The sequence below is a fragment of the Rhamphochromis sp. 'chilingali' genome (genome assembly GCF_963969265.1).
Source record: "Rhamphochromis sp. 'chilingali' genome assembly, chromosome: 3".
In the NCBI taxonomy this organism is placed as follows: Eukaryota; Metazoa; Chordata; class Actinopteri; order Cichliformes; family Cichlidae; genus Rhamphochromis; species Rhamphochromis sp. 'chilingali'.
The window spans coordinates 31,523,846-31,542,790 of record NC_137931.1 but is presented as its reverse complement, the minus strand read 5'-3'; the positions used below and the strand labels follow the sequence as shown (position 1 = coordinate 31,542,790).

The window sequence follows — 18,945 nt, the reverse complement described above, 5'->3', positions numbered from 1 at the left end:
ATGAATGCACTTACAAAAACAATACACTGGAAAGCAATAAGATCATGTTTGTTTTGTATTTTTATAAGATTTAATATCATTCATTCATTCAATTCAGAAAATGCCCAACTCATCATAGTGCTGCACAGTGATGGCAACAAGAAAGATCAAAAGAAACATTTAACCTATTATTAAACTTAATTGGCTCAAAATGTAAAAGAACCCACCCACCACTTCAATCACACCCTGGATCTTGTTCTGACATGTGACATAGGAACTGAACATTTATGCAGTGTTCCCTGAAAACCCTCTTTTGTCTGATTACTTCTTAATAACACTTAAATTTACAATAATGGATTACTCAATAGTGGGTAATACATTTCATTACTGTAGACGTCTTTCTGAAAGCGCAGTAATTACATTTAAGCATATTTTTCCTCCACTTATTGTGTCAACACAGTGCAGAGCTGCTACTCCCACAGAGGTCGATTATCTTGTTAATGGTGTCACATCGACATTGTGCATGACTCTGGATACTGTGGCGCTTCTGAAAAAGAAAGCCTCAAATCACAAGTACTTGACTTCCTGGTATAACTCTCTAATGTGCACCTTATAGCAGATAACCCAAAAGTTAGAGAGAAAATGGTATCTCATTAATTTAGAAGATCTTCATTTAACCTGGAAAAATAGTTTATTGCTCTATATAAAAGCCCTCCTAAAATGACATCTTACTTTTCATTAGTGAAGAAAATAAGAGCAACCCCAGTTTTCTTTTCAACACTGTAGCCAGAATCAGTCTGCTGAGCCAAACTTTCCTTGAACCTTAACTAGTAATGAGCTCACAAGTTTCTTCACAAATAAAAATATAACCAATAGAGAAAAAATTATTCATAACCATCTCATGCATCATTACATGCAGATACTTTCAATAACAGTACGACTGATGAGTCGTACTGTTTTATCTCAAAGATAGAAAGAGTAGTTTTAAACTTAAGTGTCTAATCAAAGACACTTATATTTCAAAAAAAGCATTTTTTAAAAATCTTTCACAAATCACAAAATCAACACCTACTGTGAAAGTGGAGTTCAACTGACTATTACTCAGTTTTATGGAAAGAAATCCCTTCTGATTGACTTTAAGAAACTCCCAAAGCAACATCACTGGTGTGTAAAGTAGACCTTGTTGTTCATTCCTCTCACAGACTCTATTACTCAATAGAGACTGGCGTAGGTGGAAGGAATATTTCAACAGAAAAAGAGGTGAGAGTCATGGCTAAGCACAGAGAGGTAAATCTAATATGCAAGTTTTGGGGAGTTTGTCGGCAGATCCTGTGGGGTTTTGTGTGTTTGTGAGTCCACCAGGCTTAACACTGGCCTCTGTCCAGTGCAACAGCGGACAGCTGTTCTCTATCAGCTGTGCTGTTTCCATCCCATGCAGCCAGAGCGCATATCTCCAAAATGAAACTGGCAGTGGATCAGTTGCTTGACAAAGCTTCTTTCCTCCCAAGTGGTCTCTACGGGCGCAGTGCAGTTTCAAAGCTCTGAACCAGGATCATACAATTTAAAATATAATTACACTTCATGCACCAGAATATAAAGATCAATTGAATATGTGCTACACAAGACCTTACATAAAAGTATTTATGTTTTTTACGTTTTCTTTATTCTCTTCTCATCCCATCATAAATAGAGGGTGGTTTTATCTTGTGTTAAATTAATTGGTTAATGCCCTTTATTAATAATGAAGGTGTTATAACGTTTTCACATACTAAAAACGAGATGAACAAGGTGTATCGTTTATTTATTTTAATGTGATTGAGGCTTCAATTTTGAAGTTAGAAAATACAAATGGTAATTGAAAAAAGTGAGTCCTTAGAGGTGCTGTGCTGGATTCAGAACCACCGGATGTATTATTAGAGCATGAGCACCACAGAGTTTACTGTGTATAATCTGGATTTCTTTTGGCTTTTAAGCTCTGTCTGTTAGATTGTCAATACTTCCACCTTTGTTTTGTTCGCCCAGTGTTTACTCTGTGTATAATAATCCTCTTTTCCCTTTGTCAAAGCTTCTGTTATGTTCCTGTGAAGTCTTATGTTGCTTGCTCCTGTTTCTAAAAATAATAATTTGATATAATAGAAAAATAATAATAATATAATATAAAAATATGTTTATTCTAAATAATAAATAATAATTCATGAATTCAAATAAATATCAATTTTTAATAACATGACACCTAATCACATATGAACATGAATTAAAGGCCCTTTAAGTTTATGTAAGTCCATCCATCCATCTATCCAAATGACAACCGCCAGGTCAGTTAAATGTGAATGGTATATTGTAGCCATTAAACAAATAATTAAGTTCAGGTACAAATAGAGGGGTTGGCTTAGAAAAAGTGCATAAAACTCAATTTGTGGGTGTGACAATAGCTGACAAAATTTGCTGGAAATGTCACATGTGAAAAATCTGTTACTGTTCTCTACCTTATTTAGACTACTGTGTGGAGATGGGCTTATTTTTATTGTATTTGTATTTATTTGTTCAAAATCGACTTGTCTGTCTGTCCATCCATTCATTATCCTCCACTTATCTGAAATCGTGTGTGCAGGACCTTGTGGAGCTCCTTTTGTGAGAGAGACTGTTGACGTGGACAAACAATCTCTGTAATCAATAAATTACGTAAACCAGCCAAACATGATTTCCTCAATCAGCAATGCTTTTCAGTGTGGTGATTACACATTTTTATTACAGGCACAATATCTGTAATCACAGCGTAGACAATTTTCTTCCCTGCAAAACTTCAGTTTACTATTTTACTTTTATGTTTTTTTGTTTTTACATTTTTTTGTATAGCTTTAGTCTTTTAATTCATTCTCACTACTCTCAGCCTAACATTCAGCCACATATTTTCTTTAGGAGTTGGTAGAGACCAGAAACAGTTAAACAATAATTTGTTTCTTTCAATGTGTAAAAATGCAGCTCTTTGTTTACGAGGTATCCATATAAAATGAAAGGTTGCAAGCGTTCAGTTGTGAAGACTCCTTGCCAATAGCAATCATGGTCTTTTGTGTTGATTGTTGGATGTTATACATTTAGTCACTCACAAAAAAATCTAGAAGAGCTGTGGCGGTGCACATTTTCACAGATAGGCTGAAAACAGGGCAGTGACCCCAAGCAAACAGATGTGGTGGCTTTAAAAACAGTCGGTGTCCTGAGCTAATCCCACTAGAAATTGGTGGGATGATACAAGGAGAGCATTTTACAGGAATTATTTATACAGGGAGGCAAATTGACAGGAATACACAGGCTCCAGTACAGCGCTGCAGTGATCTGAGCCCCTAGATCCCCTGGCAATATGATTGTGTTTGTGAGTTAGCCTTGGTCCAGACTTATCACCACCTAATTCCCTAATCATGATCAGATCCAAAGATACAAAGTTATTTATATTAAAAGCATTCAAAAAGCAACACAACTTGATATCTAACCAACCAAATTAAACACACACCATATTAATGTCTCATTTGAGTAAAACAGCACTTCTTTAGTAATTTGGGGAACAGGGGTACAAGTCGAACTCAAAAATATAACTTAGATCAAGCGCCTCTTTGCAAACATTATTAGATAAGAGTTTGAGTAGAGAATAATAATTCTGAGAGTCAGTCTTAATGATCTATAAATACCATTAGCCAGATTGAAATTCATCATAGTTGTTTGTTAAAGGAATTAATTTGTTTCTTTTAAAAAATATTTGGAGGAATAAAGGTCTGAAAATATTTTAAACTGTCCAAAATACAACTAGTAAAAAGAGAAATGAATGGCGCTGGCATGGAAGTGTAATATTGTTTTCCAGGGATAACAGAGGGAGTTCACTGAGGGGGGTTATTGCTGAAAGAGGACAGGAGTCAAGCTATCTGAGTATAGTGTGGAAGTGCAGCTGAATCCCATATCACAGCATTTATGAATTTATAAAGATAAATATCAATATATTGTTCACTTTGTTTTTGTTGTTGTTCTATACTTTATCGCTGCTTTTAGCATCTGAGGTATGTCGCAAAATCCACACTGCTGTGCTGTCTGAGTCATCCATCATGCTGTGTCCCAACCTCTAAATGCAACTTCATTATGCTATTCATACTATTCACTGGTCATAGACTCTCCTGCTGCTGATTTGCAACTGTGGGCTTGCTCTTTATTGTTTTGATCTTGATATGGTGTCATTGCTTATCATTTTGTTAAACCAACCTAGTCATTTTCAGTAAAGTATCTTACCGCATTGATTGCACACAAAAATGTGGTCCCTGCACTTTTTGTATGAGATTAAACAGTTTCTGTTTGGTGTGTGGAACTGAGGAGAGAAGTGCTACACAGTGGGGTGTTTCTTTAAAGAGGCTTTAAAAATACCTTAAGATGAGCACTGAAAAAATCTGATTTCTTAAACATTCCATCTCTCTTTGTACTTCATGCTAACCTTCCCTCTGCAACACTTTGGATCAGCTGGAGGTTTTTCAAAGAACTAAAGGGACATTCTTATAATAAAATTTTAAATTAGTCCAACTTTGAGGCAATAATTATATGGACTACAGATGTGTCATAAATAAAAAGGTGAGTAACAAAAAGAAAAAAACAAACAAACAGAAGAAAACCGTTACCATAAGAAAGTCACTGTGATGTCACCTTTAGAATGGAAAACTCAATGATTTATTCTTTACTTCTATATGTTTTCATAGGTAAACTGGGAGTTCATACAGTACATGCAGACAGTGTGTAGCAATTGATTAGCAGTAGTTAACTATATATATTTAATTCCCTTATTTGAGTTGTATGAAGCAGCATTAGCTTCTAGCTGGCAGACCAACTGCTGTGGAAAGTTGCTGACGTCACTCTATGTGACACAAATTGCTGCAGTTTTATTGACTTCAAGGACCAAAAAGGAAAAATCTTCCTTTTTCTTTTTTTGTTTCTGACATTCCTGCATTGTGAGTTATGTTCAGTAAACAGTCTGGCTGCAGAAGTCCATTCATCCATTTTAAAATGCTCATCTGGATGTAGATCGCACAGGCAGTGGTCTTAGCCAAAACCTCCCTCTCCATGCTTACCTCTTCCAGCACTTCTGAGGACAGACTGAGGGATTCCCAAACCAGTGGAGAGATGCAATTTCTCCAGCATCCTGTGTCTGAGCCTAGCCTCAACTAAGAGGCGTCCAGGAGGCACGCTCATCAGATGCCTGAATTAACTCCACTGGCTCTCTTCGATCAGAAGCAATGGCCCCACTCCAAGCCCTCCTGAATAACCAAGTTCCTGACCCCATAATGCTTTTGGTCTCTACCCACAACTCATACCAACAGTTTTTCATTAAAAAACAAAACAAAACAATAAAAATAAAACTGTAACTCTGAGAGAGGATGCACCTCACACCCAAGACACTGAGCAGAGAGCAAAACTAGAGAACTGTTTTTGGAAAGACACATTTTCATAAATAATTCAAGCTTCCTTGAAATATTAATGAAGGTCAAGGATTTTCCATTCAGAATAACTGTATTGTTACTAAACACAATTGCATTGTTGGTTTAATTTTCACCTTGTAAGGCTGTGTGTGTAACCGTGTGTGTGTGTCTGTGTTTGTGCACGATCAAAATGTCCGTTACTGTATATATGAGTTTTTTCTCATATTTTGTCACAAAACATAAAAGGTGTTGACATGAATAAAGGTTTTTGCAGATGTGTGTTCGGTGACCCATTGATATGTAATAATGTCATAGTTACTGCAGTTTTTTTTTCTTTTACTTCAGATCGAACTTTTTTTTCTTTTTAAATTTTGGTTTAGCAACAAAATTGGCAGTTGCTTGCTTGATTGATTCTTGTAAATGTTGTTCCAGTCTTATTTATACTTCCAGGCTGTGCAAAGTGCAAAGTTAGTCTCTTATTATTTTAAAAGCAAAAACTGTCTAAGTTGTCACAAAAAAGAAAATGCTGCAAAGGTGTGGTGAACAAGAGGCGTCCAGCATGCTAAGAAGCTAAAAATGCCAGTACACTATCCATCAACTTATGAAAGTCATGTTTTGCACAGAGTTGATGAATGTAGGGATGGTGTCAGGGGGGAGGTGTACAGACAGTGGACTGAGGGTCTGCAGGGCGAAGTGGATGCATTATGATAGCTAAAGCGCTTTTCTGTTAAGCAGAGAGAGCTTAGTTTGCTGTGTAAGAGCAGGATTAGCACTTGCATACGACCAGCAGAGAAGGTCTGTTGCAGCTCTGCTCATCTTGCACTCAGGCATTAAGGGTCAATGTGCGTATGCCTGCATGTGTGTGTGCGTGTGCAGTGAACTGGGCAGTACAATTTGACAAGGTTCACCAACCAAGTGTGACACAATGAAGCATTAGAGTACAATAAACAGCATCACTGAGAAAAGTTCGTTATAGTTATATATACCAAACATGTTGTTTATGTTTTGTAATACAGCTATGTTGCATATATATATATATATATATATATATATGTCAGTGGCTTCTATCTCCTCCTTTGGCCAGCCTATTACCCCCAGCAGGGTACCTGATCACGGGCAGGGCGTACGTGTTGATGGCCCGGATCTTGTTCTTACCATTCAGCTGACTCCTCAGGACTTGCCTGACCCTCTGCAGGTACTTGGTGGTTGCAGCTTTTCTAGCGGTCTCTTCATGGTTCCCATTCGCCTGCGGGATCCCCAGGTACTTGTAACTGTCCTCTATGTCTGCAATGTTGCCTTCTGGTAGTTCAATCCCCTCAGTTCTGACTACCTTCCCTCTCTTTGTTACCATCCGACTACACTTCTCCAGTCTGAACGACATTTCAATGTCATTGCTGTATAGCCTGGTAGTGTGGATCAGTGAATCGATGTCTCGTTCACTCTTGGCATACAGCTTGATGTCATCCATGTACAGGAGGTGGCTGACAACTGCTCCGTTCCGTAGTCGGTATCCATAGCCAGCCTTGTTAATGATCTCACTGAGGGGGTTCAGGCCTATGCAGAACAGCAGTGGGGACAGAGCATCTCCTTGGTAGATCCCGCACTTGATGGTGACTTGTGCTATGGGCTTGGAGTTGGCCTCTAGTGTTGTACGCCACATCCCTATTGAGTTCCTGATGAAGGCTCTTAGGGTCCCATTGATCTTGTACAATTCTAGGCATTCCAGTATCCAGCTGTGGGGCATTAAGTCATAGGCCTTCTTGTAATCAATCCAGGCAGTGCACAGGTTGGTCAGTCTGGTCTTGCAGTCTCGGCTGACTGTTCTGTCTACCAGTAGCTGGTGTTTTGCGCCTCTGGTATTCTTGCCAATTCCTTTCTGTGTCCCGCTCATGTATTGACCCATGTGCCTGTTCATCTTAGCCGATATGATGCCTGACAGGAGCTTCCATGTAGTACTGAGGCAGGTTATTGGTCGGTAGTTGGAGGGGACCGGTCCCTTCTTGGGGTCCTTGGGGATCAGGACCGTCCGACCTTCGGTTAGCCATTCTGGGTGTCTCTCGTTAACTAGCAGCTGGTTCATTTGTGCTGCCAGACGCTCGTGGAGTGCAGTCAGCTTCTTTAGCCAGTAGGCGTGAACCATGTCGGGCCCTGGTGCTGTCCAACTCTTCATACTGGAGACCCTTTCTTGGATATCTGCCACTGTGATGGTTACTGGACCCTGTTCAGGGAGGTCGCTGTGGTCTGCCCTCAGATCCACTAGCCACTGAGCATTGCCGTTATGGGTTGCGTCCTTCTCCCATATGCCCTTCCAGTATTGCTCCGTCTCCAGCCTTGGTGGTGCTGTTCTCTTATTGTTCCCTTGCCACTGAGAGTACACCTTTGCTGGTTCTGTGGAGAACAGCTGGTTTATTCTCCTGCCTTCTATCTCTCTGGTGTACCTCCTCAAGCGGCTGGCCAAGGCTGTGAGTCTTTGCTTGGCAGTTTCCAAGGCCTCAGGTATGGACAGCTTGCTGTATTTCTTATGCACCTTCTTTGTCGCACCTTTCTGCAACTCCGTTAGTTGGCTAACCTCCCTCCGTGCTACTTTGATCTTGTCCTCTAGCCTCCTTCTCCATGGAGGGTACTGCCCCTTGTGGCTGTTCAACTTGTAGCCAAGCATCTCACTGATCACTGCTGCCGTATTGTAGATCAGCTTGTTAGTGTCGGTAATCGTGGTTGTAGGTATTGTCCGTAGTGCTGCATTAACATCATCTAGCAGACCTTCTGAGGGTACTTCACGTAATCTTGGTAACCGGCTACGGGGGATCCAGGTTTCAAGCTTGGCCATGATCCTATTTTTCAGGTCAGTTCCTCTCGCACTCAACGGTCCTTCTCCTATCGCACTTGGGGCTATGTACCCAATCTTGGGTGGGGGCGATGATATCTCCCCCCTGACCTGGCGTCCTGACTCCTCCTTGCCGTAGCATTTGTGTTGTACCTCGTCAATCTCTAGCTGTGAGAGCAGTCCCTTCTAGCTGTGAGAGCAGTCCCTTCTTCAGCACCCTGAGGCTGTACGCTAAGCGGAAGGAAGGGGGCCGGGGACTGGTGAGTGTCAGCACCACAGTCCAGGATGAGACAACGAACATCCAAGAATACATTGGGAAGATGGCCCCAACTGACCGAGTGCTCAGTGAATACCTCAGGCAGCAGAAACCCAAGAAAGAGGAGGGAGACGAGGAACCATCATGGAAGGACAGGCCCCTGCACGGTATGTACCACCGGCAGATAGAGGAGGTGGCTGATATCCAGAAATCCTACCAGTGGCTGGACAAAGCTGGACTGAAAGACAGCACAGAGGCACTAATCATGGCAGCACAAGAACAAGCTCTGAGTACAAGATCCATAGAGGCTGGGGTCTATCACACCAGGCAAGACCCCAGGTGCAGGCTGTGTAAAGATGCCCCAGAGACAATCCAGCACATAACAGCAGGGTGCAAGATGCTAGCAGGCAAGGCATACATGGAACGCCATAACCAAGTGGCCGGCATAGTGTACAGGAACATCTGTGCCGAGTATAACCTGGAAGTCCCGAGGTCAAAATGGGAGATGCCCCCAAGGGTGGTGGAGAATGACCGAGCTAAGATCCTGTGGGACTTCCAGATACAGACGGACAAAATGGTGGTGGCTAACCAACCGGACATAGTGGTGGTAGACAAACAGAAGAAGACGGCCGTAGTGATCGATGTAGCGGTTCCGAATGACAGCAATATCAGGAAGAAGGAACACGAGAAGCTGGAGAAATACCAAGGGCTCAGAGAAGAGCTCGAGAGGATGTGGAGGGTGAAGGTAACGGTGGTCCCCGTGGTAATCGGAGCACTAGGTGCGGTGACTCCCAAGCTAGGCGAGTGGCTCCAGCAGATCCCGGGAACAACATCGGAGATCTCTGTCCAGAAGAGCGCAGTCCTTGGAACAGCTAAGATACTGCGCAGGACCCTCAAGCTCCCAGGCCTCTGGTAGAGGACCCGAGCTTGAAGGATAAACCGCCCGCAGGGGCGTGCTGGGTGTTTTTATATATATATATATACACTCAACAAAAATATAAATGCAACACTTTTGTTACTGCTCCCATTCCCCATGGGATGGACGTAGAGACCTAAAATTCATTCCAGATACACAATATAACCATCCCTCCCAAACAGTGGTCACAAATCAGTCCAAATGTGTGGTAGTGGGCACATCTGCTATATTGAGATAATCCATCCCACCTCACAGGTGTGCCACATCAGGATGCTGATCTGACATCATGAGTAGTGCACAGGTGTACCTCAGACTGCCCACAACAAAAGGCCACCCTGGAATGTGCAGTTTTGTCTCACAGCAAAATGCCACAGATGCCACAAGCAATGAGGGAGCGTGCAATTGGCATGCTGACAGCAGGAATGTCAACCAGATCTGTCGCCCGTGCATTGAATGTTCATTTCTCAACCATAAGCCGTCTCCACAGGCGTTTCAGAGAATATGGCAGCACATCCAACCGGCCTCACAACCGCAGACCTCGTGTAACCACACCAGCCCAGGACCTCCACATCCAGCAGGTTCACCTCCAAGATCGTCTGAGACCAGCCACCCAGACAGCTGCTGGAACAATTGGTTTGCACAACCAAACAATTTCTGCACAAACTGTCAGAAACCGTCTCAGGGACGCTCAACTGCATGCCCGTCGTCCTCATCGGGGTCTTGACCTGACTCCAGCTCGTCGCCGTAACAGACTTGTGTGGGAAAATGCTCACATTCGATGGCGTCTGGCACGTTGGAGAGGTGTGCGCTTCACAGATGAATCATGGTTCACATTGTTCAGGGCAGATGGCAGCTGGGAATGTCCCAGTTCTTGCATGGCCAGCATACTCACCGGACATGTCACCCATTGAGCATGTTCGGGATGTGCTTGACCGGCGTATACGACAGCGTGTACCAGTTCCCACGAATATCCAACAACCTCGCACAGCCATTGAAGTGGAGTGGACCAACATTCCACAGGCCACAATTGACAATCTGATAGACTCCATACGACGATGTGTTGCACTGCATGAGGCAAATGGTGGTCACACCAGATACTGACCGGTTCTGGGTCCCCAGACCCCCAATAGCGCAAAAAACTGCACATTCCAGGGTGGCCTTTTGTTGTGGGCAGTCTGAGGTACACCTGTGCACTACTCATGATGTCAGATCAGCATCCTGATGTGGCACACCTGTGAGGTGGGATGGATTATCTCAATATAGCAGATGTGCCCACTACCACACATTTGGACTGATTTGTGACCACTGTTTGGGAGGGATGGTTCTATTGTGTATCTGGAATGAATTTTAGGTCTCTACGTCCATCCCATGGGGAATGGGAGCAGTAACAAAGGTGTTGCGTTTATATTTTTGTTGAGTGTGTATATATATATATATATATATGTATATGGGATTGGAAAAGTTACTTTACAAAATGTGAGCTGTGAGTTTGAAAGCTGTAGGTTCTGGAAGCTTCAAAGAGAGGCATTATTGGTGGGATAACTGAAAATATAGGTTCCAGAACTTGTAAAGCTTTCTGCCAAGAAATGATATTATTTCCACAGCTTATGTCATCATGTCAGACCTGCTGAACATTATTTCTTATTTAATAGAACTGTTATCTCTGGCGCCAAAGGACATCTTATGTCATGGTGCTTGTACCATAATGGACTCCTTGTATTTCTAATACCTCAGTTTCCCTTCAGTGCTTCCCTGTCTGCTTCCCTGCTTGTTTTTCCTTCACTTTTTCCCCAGTTTTATTTCAAAAATTCAAAAATCTTATTGCTGTCATCAGTTTCACCTGCTCCTATTAGTTCTGCTCTTTGTTTAGTCCTGTTTCTCTCTCATTCTGTCTGTTTGTCTTATTTACACTTCACTCTTCCTTTTGTTTACCCTCACCCTCTGGACCAGCACTTTCAGTTGCAAAGTGATTGCACAGGTTGTCTAGTGGGAGGCGACTTGAAGGCTTGCAAATAGTTACAATTTATAATTTAATTTGTTGCACTTGCAGAAAGATAACCAACATATTGCAACCAATCAGAATTAGTCTTTCCTACAGAACACAATGTGATGTTCTTTATTGTGAGGGGTTTTTTTTATCCGTATGTAGAGGGTAACAGATTTGCAGTAGACTTGCAACAGATTTATCACACTTAATCAGACAAAGGAGTGCATGTAATTGCCTGCCTAACTCCATTCAAACACAAATAAACAGCAGGCTGACTCTGTCTAATTGCCACTTTATCACAAGTTACAAAGTTACTTTGAAGATGGCATGTGACCGTGACCAGTCTCAGACTTGGCTACCATCTTTGAAGCAACCAAATGAGTGACAGCAAGATCATAACTACACTGGTCATACTTTTTATTTGATAAATATTCTTCTTCTGTTTGCATTAAGGTCATTTTAAAATACACATACCACACTGGCTGCAACCAGATTCATTGAACAAAATGACAATACCTTGACACCTTGAGATGTGAAAATGCCCAGCACCACAGCTGCAGTTTGATTCCAGCTAGTGACTTGTGCTGCCATTCCTTCAAATTTCTAATCTGCCTCTTTGCTGTTTATGAAGCAAAGAGGAAAGACAAAAGTGCAAAAAACCCAGAGAAACGCAAACCCGAATCTGACTTTGTGGTCTTTACTAATTCATTCTCACATCAAATATGCAGAAATAGTTTTCCTCTTTCAGTATGAAACAGGGGTTTTCTCTAATGTTGTCTTTCCTCTGCAATATAAAAGGCTTTGAGGCAGCTGCTTTTATAACATCGTGCTATAGAAATAAAACTGAGCTGAATTAATTTGAAAAGTATGGAAAACAGACTATTCGAGTTTAGCTGCTTCACCTTGGGGCTTTCAGTCACTCTGAAAAAAAAGTGTAGGTCTAATCAGTGCTTCAGTCAAAAATATACAAGAGCCACTTTATTAGGTACACCTCTTCAAAAGCTCATTAATGCAAATATTTAATCAGCCAATCAGATCACGGTGACTCAGTGCATTTAGGAATGCAGGCATGGCCAAGATGACCTGATGAACTTCAGACAAAGCATTAGAGCATAAGATAATTTAAGTGACTTAGAATACGGCTGTTACTGGCAGACGGCCTAGTCTCAGTATTTTTGAGAAGTTTGAGTAGTTTTGATGTGCACTGAATGGTGTATGAATGAAGTCTGAATGATAAAGTCTATCTATCTATGCATCTGCAGCAGCTGAAGACCACACCAGGTGTCAGACAAGAACAGGAAACTGAGACCACAATTCACACAGGCTCAACAAAAGTTTGTAGTAGGAAGTTAGAGAAAATGTCACCTGGTTTAATGATTCTCATTTTCTGCAGCAACGTTTGGATTGTAAGATTGTCACACTTTGGCATAAACAACATGACAGCCTCAATCCAACCTGCCTCGTATCAGTGGTTCAGGCTGGTTATGATGTAATGTTGTGTGTTTATTGGCACATTTTGGGCCCTTTAGTACAAATAGTGCACTGAGCCTTGTTGCTGACCATGTCCAGCCCTTTCTGACCACAGCTGCTTTCAGCAGAATAATGAACCATATCACAAACCTCCAGTCACCTCAAACTGGAATCTTGAACATGACTGCACTGTATTCAAATGGCCTCTGCAGTCACCAGAGCATCTTTGAGATGTGGTGAAACAAGGGATTCACATCATGGCTTTGATATACAATCTGCAGCAACTCTGCTTTCATGTCAATATGGATCAAAATCTCTGAGAAATATTTCCAGTGTGTGTGTCCCTGTGGCAAAATATTTTCCCGATGACAATCACCAGCTCCACCAGGTATTTGTGCATCTGTCTGTTGCGATCTCATCACAGAAAAAATCTTGAGTTATTTTTACATTCTTTGTCAGTCTAACTGTGAAATTTGCAACTAATGGGCTGCTTCTACAGACTTCCATTATACTGTAATCTAGTCACCCACCCAGTACCCAGTCCTACACTTGTACTTCATATATTCCTGTGCTAAAAAATGTTAGGATGTCTCTTCTCTTCAGATTTTAATTCCTTTGAATATTATCTTTGTTTTTGTTTTTTCTTCTTTTTTCATTTTTCTGCTGCACAGTCCAATCCCCCTGCTCCCCGAAACAAGCTAAGTCTTATCTCACATACACACAGACAAACACAAAAACACACTTAAAAAGATTAGCTGTACTTCCTGTTTATGCCCTGAACCCCCAAACACAGAGAGGATCTGTGTTTGGGGGTTCAGAGCAGAAACAGATAATCTGCCTTGAAACATAAATGTCTTCTGTGTAGGTTGCGATGAGCCCCACTGACAGGCACTTTTATTTGATGTACAATTAGAGAAAGCATTTATTTGATTGGATTGTAATCCCCTATTGTGAGAGTAAAGGAGCCACAAGCTATTTTTAGGTCTATTTGAGAATTTGACAGAGCTTTAGACAGAAGGCTGATGGGAAAGAAAAAGGCTGCATTTTGTTTACGGATCCCATTAAAGCTGCTTGTTGACCGAAGCAACTTTACTGTAAATGAATGCTTAGGTTTCCTGTACATGCTTTAATAAATTAATGACAACAAACATGAATACACACACACAGGAACACAAATACTTCCTCTGCACGAGGGATATAATAAATATAGCAACTAAGTTATTGTTTTCTCTTTTGGTTTAAATTCTCTTATATAGTAACAGCACAGCATCACCAGAAAAACAACTGTAAAGGGGTTCAAATGGCCAGTGTTTATGTAGTATGTGGTGTTATTTAGAAATTTAGAGTAAGCGAGAGACACTGTATTGCCTTTGCCAAGTATTTGCTTATCTGCCTTCACATGCATATGAACTTGAGTGACATCACATTCTTAATCCATGGGGTTTAATATGATGTCAGCTCACCCTTTGCAGCTATAACAGCTTCAACTCTTCTGGGAAAGGATTTCCAGCAAGTTTAGGAGCGCGTTGAAATTTTTGTCCATTTTTCCAGAATGACATTTGTGAGGTCAGACACCGATGTTGGATAATCATCCATGTCTTTATGGACATTATTTTGTGCACTGGTGTGCAGTCATGTTGGAACAGGAAGGGTCCATCCCCAAACTGGTCCCACAAAGTTGGGAGCATGAAATTGCCAAAAATGTCTTGTTATGCTGAAGCATTAAGAGTTTCTTTTACTGGAACTAAGGTGACTGAGGGCAGCTCGTGAAAAACAAGCCAATGCTGTAATGCCTCCACCATCAAACTTTAGACTTGGCACAATGCAGTCAGACAAATACCATTCTCCTGGCAACTGCCAAATCCAGACTAATCCAATGGATTGCCAGACAGAAAAGTGTGATTCGTCATTTCAGAGAGCACATCTCTGAGAGCGCACCACTGCAACTGACGTTTGGTTTAGATGCAACTGCTTGGCCCACTCCATGAAGCTCTCTACGCACTCTTCTCGAGCTGATCGGAAGGTCACGTGAAGTTTGAAGGTCGCCCTGTGATTTTACGTGGCCTGCCACTTCTTGGCTGAGTTGCGATCGCTCCCAATCGCTTCAACACTAACAGATGACTATAGAATAGTCAGCAGTCTGTAGTGAGCACAAGTTGCACAAGTAGCATCCTACCAGAGTACCGTGCTGGAATGCACTAAGCTCCTGAGAGCGAAGATGAATATTAATATAACCAGGTTAAATTTTGATATGGCTTTAAGCTATACATCATACATATGTATGGTACTTTGAGTAGCAGGTGGATGCTGACACAGGAGACTGCAGGCCAATCACTTTCTGTCTGCTATGCTTTACCTCAGGCGATATGAGCCACTGAACTAAATCTCTCGACCTTGTTCATTTTGGAGCGCTTTGGAGCCTTGAAAGGAGTAAAATATCTGAGAAAATAATATGATCTGCTGTGCAGTTAACTGTGCCAACAGACCAGGAGGGCTGCACTTCAGTTAGTGAATTTCTGGTATTTTATTTGTAGGCATCTAGCTGGCCCTATGTTATGAGTTAGCTTCTGCTACCTAATATTTGGACTGCAGCTTCTTATCCATTTATGGCTACTTGTTAAATGTTAAATTCAGAGGGCTCATATTTGCTTTTGGGAGTCACTGGCAATCAGCAAATTTTAATGCACACGACTATGGTTTGATATATGAACAAGTAAACAGCTTTTGCTTACTATACTTATTCCTTTTATTATAGTGGCAGCTAAAAGTTTCCCCTTCAGTAGAAGTGATGCAGAGCTAAGTGCATCGTTTTGTGTTTTGTGTTTTGTGTTTTGTGTGTCTCTCCTCTCTGAGTCAGCTGCAGTAATGAAATGACTACCAATAACATCACCATGTACCAGTGACTGACATGTATGCTGAATATAGAATAGACAATTGCCTACTAATTAGGTAACTTTCAGCTTCAAAGCAGTGTGCAAGGAGTGGATCACTTCCAGTGTAGATGCAGCTTCCCCCCCCCCCCCCCCCCCCCCACACGCACACACTCCAGAGACATGAATGCATTCCCAAGGCGTTTCCACCCAAATTTATCAATCACAGCTCAGTAGAATTCAATTTTTATTCATTCATCCAAAAGATTTCAACACTAATGGTCTAAATCTCAAAGTACTGCTTAGGAAGGTAGCTAGATGAGTACACAGTGCTTTTCTTTCTTGTTTTTATTCAGTTTCATGCATGTTTTTACCTTTAATTTATGGTGGAAAAAAACTACTTTAGTCACTCGTGTTGTATGAATGAGCAGTTCTTAGGAAAGCTAAGACCCACAACTTGCACAGCCACTTTGAACAGGAACAATCACACATCCATTTGGTGAGTGTATTCTTCTTGCTGTGCTCTTTTCAAAAAGGAACTTTATTGCTCCTGCATGTGTTTAGGAGACATCTCTACCCAAAACAGTTACACTCTATCCAGACAGAAGCAAATGTAAAATCAGTGCAAAGACACATTAAAGCAGGAGTACCATCAAGAGTGTGCTAATATAACTTTTCACTCATTTAGCAGAAAAACAAACGCATCATTTCTTTTGAAAATTTTACAATAACACTTTTGCTGAAGCCTCTGACTGATTTGCTTCCACAATGTTTTTCCAGCTCTTCCCCAATAAACTTAGGAATTTAAATATGGAGACTGCTGGTCTTTCCATCCAGTGTTTCAGGTTATTATCTCGCTATACACTAAACTCCTGGCTAGCCAGTCTTACTCGCTTTGTTATTGCCTGTTTCCTCACCATTCTAGCAATACACACAACTACTTCCTGCAATGCATTATAATCCTCATTATTGCAGAGAGTGTAGTACAATTTTATCAAATACAACCAGAGGGTTTTTCATTCTCCTGTGGGAATTATTGCGATCGCTTTCAAATTGTTATTATTTGATATTGTTATGAATGCAGTAGGTTTCCTGGAAATAAGGTCTGTTTTCTGAAAATTCAGACGATTTTTAGTTTTTGATGACAGCCTTTATTAAACAGTACAAGGGTAAGCACTTTATCACTTAGCCAATATGCAGTTTAGGGTTAAAGGCTGAACTTCAATAAAACTGGGAAAATATTGGTATGAATAATAATGCTTTACATGGCTAATATAAGCATCATTTTCTCAATTTGATGAAAACAGCAACCTTATGTCTTTGTACTGAGTATACATACAGGGTTCTCTCTGCATGATGTCACACTGGGTCAAGGGGAGGAGACACACTGACCTGCTCCGTGAGACGCCGTGTCCTCAGGAAGAAACCCAAAAGACATCCAATGACCACAGCCATCACTGACATGATGAGGAGCCCGTTCTGCTTGCAAACATTCTTCACCCTCACCCACACTGCATCCAAAGCCATGGCCATTGTGAGTCACCTGTCGTCTGTCCTCTCAGCAATCCATAAATATGGCCCAACCAAAGCTTTAAACTCCAGGTGTAAGAATGAAGGAAAAATATAAAATGAATGAAGAAAAACTATGCAAAATATCCACTCCTCTGCGACGTTTTAAAGCACCTTTGGGCTCAGCATTCCTCTTGTCTTTACGCTGCAGCAATCTGCACTAAGCTAAGAGGATCCTCTCACTTTCCAGGCATGTCCTCCCATCCTGCCCCACCCATCAGCATCCCTGTGTGGGCTGACCCACTGTGAGTGGGTGGGAACAGCTGGCAACCATGTCACAGGGGGTTAAAGATTCCCAATCCTGTTATAGTGCAACTGTATTAAATAGGTCTGAAGCTGGATTAAAAGTCCATGAACAATTTGACAAAGGTTAGCAGAGTAACCTTACGGACCCTCTGAGAAAACAGGGGGATATGTCTCACACACAGTGGTCATAGAACTGCTTTTTGAAAACTTTATGTTGGCTAAATCAGCAAAGCAGAATTCATGATGATCCTGGGGTTTGCAACCCAGTATCACCAAGAACAATGCTCATACAGGATTTTGGACAATTTGCTTCCAAACCTTGTCACCATTTTACTATACCCAAATAAGATCTTCCTCAACCTTAAACAAATTCAATGAAGATGTTTTAATTAACAATTTTCACTATTTGGGCATTTGTGCCATTTGTGTCAGTAAATGAACTACACTAATCTCTCATATCATCTAACAATGTTATTTCAGTTCCCTGAGGTTTGTGGGCATCCATTTATATACCACTCTCTTAAGGTCTTAAGCATCTCAGTCAGGTTTAGGTCTGGACGTCTGACTGGTCCATTGGAACATCTTGATTCTTCAGTCATTCTGTTCTGCTGTGCTTTGGATTATTGTCCTGTTTCATGACCCAGCTTTGGCCTAGTTTTAGCAGACCGACAGATGGCCTCATATTCGGCTCTAGAATACTTTTGTAAACAGTGGAGTTTATGGTTCAACTCAGCGACTGCCCAAATCATCAGCCCTCCAACACCCTACTTGGCAGCTGGTAGGACATATGGTAAATGGAGTGATTCTTATATAGCGCTTTTCTACTCTCCTGGAGTACTCAAAGTGCTCTATACAACATGCCTCATTCACCCATTCACACCCACTTCTATACACAAGTGCAAACTAACCTGCATTCACACTCCGATGAACGCATCGGAGGACAATTTGGGTTAGTATCTTGCCCAAGGATACTTGACATGCAGACTGGGGAAGCCAAGGATCGAACCACCGACCTTGCGATCAGTAGCTGATCTGCTCTACCACCTCAGCCACAGCCACCCAATCTCATCTGTCCTGATGTCTTCTGGTTTCTTCAGATACAGCTTTGCCACTCTTAGCCATGCTGCCACGTTCCTTTTTAGAGAGAATAGGCTTTCTCCTGGCAACCTTTCCAAACATACCACATCATACGTATTCAGTTTCCTCTTAACTGTATGTTACTTCTAAGATGCTAAATGAGGCCTGTAGAGTTGAGACATATTTGTCTTGAATGTTTTCCACTTATTAATAATCATTCTCACTGGAGAATCGTGGACTAAATTGTTTGGAAATGATCTTATAGGCCTTCACAGACTGATGGGCTGCAGCACTTGCTTCTTAA

General features: G+C 41.5%; 1 protein-coding gene and 1 long non-coding RNA gene across 2 annotated transcripts in view; both read right to left on the bottom strand.

Moving 5' to 3' along the window:
- slc1a7b (solute carrier family 1 member 7b) overlaps positions 1–17,436 on the bottom strand; it is a 50,459-nt gene extending 33,023 nt beyond the window's left edge. Inside the window, exon 1 of the mRNA XM_080877612.1 lies at positions 17,142–17,436. Coding sequence (XP_080733738.1) covers positions 17,142–17,282 — 141 coding nt within the window. The 5' untranslated portion in view covers positions 17,283–17,436. The remainder of the gene's footprint in view (positions 1–17,141) is intronic.
- Positions 7,191–8,284, bottom strand: LOC308393658. The gene is made up of 3 exons (XR_013971020.1): positions 7,952–8,284; positions 7,564–7,844; positions 7,191–7,279 (listed from the first exon to the last, which is right to left on the bottom strand). It is a non-coding gene; the product is annotated as an uncharacterized lncRNA (long non-coding RNA).
- Positions 17,437–18,945: the final 1,509 nt, after the last annotated feature.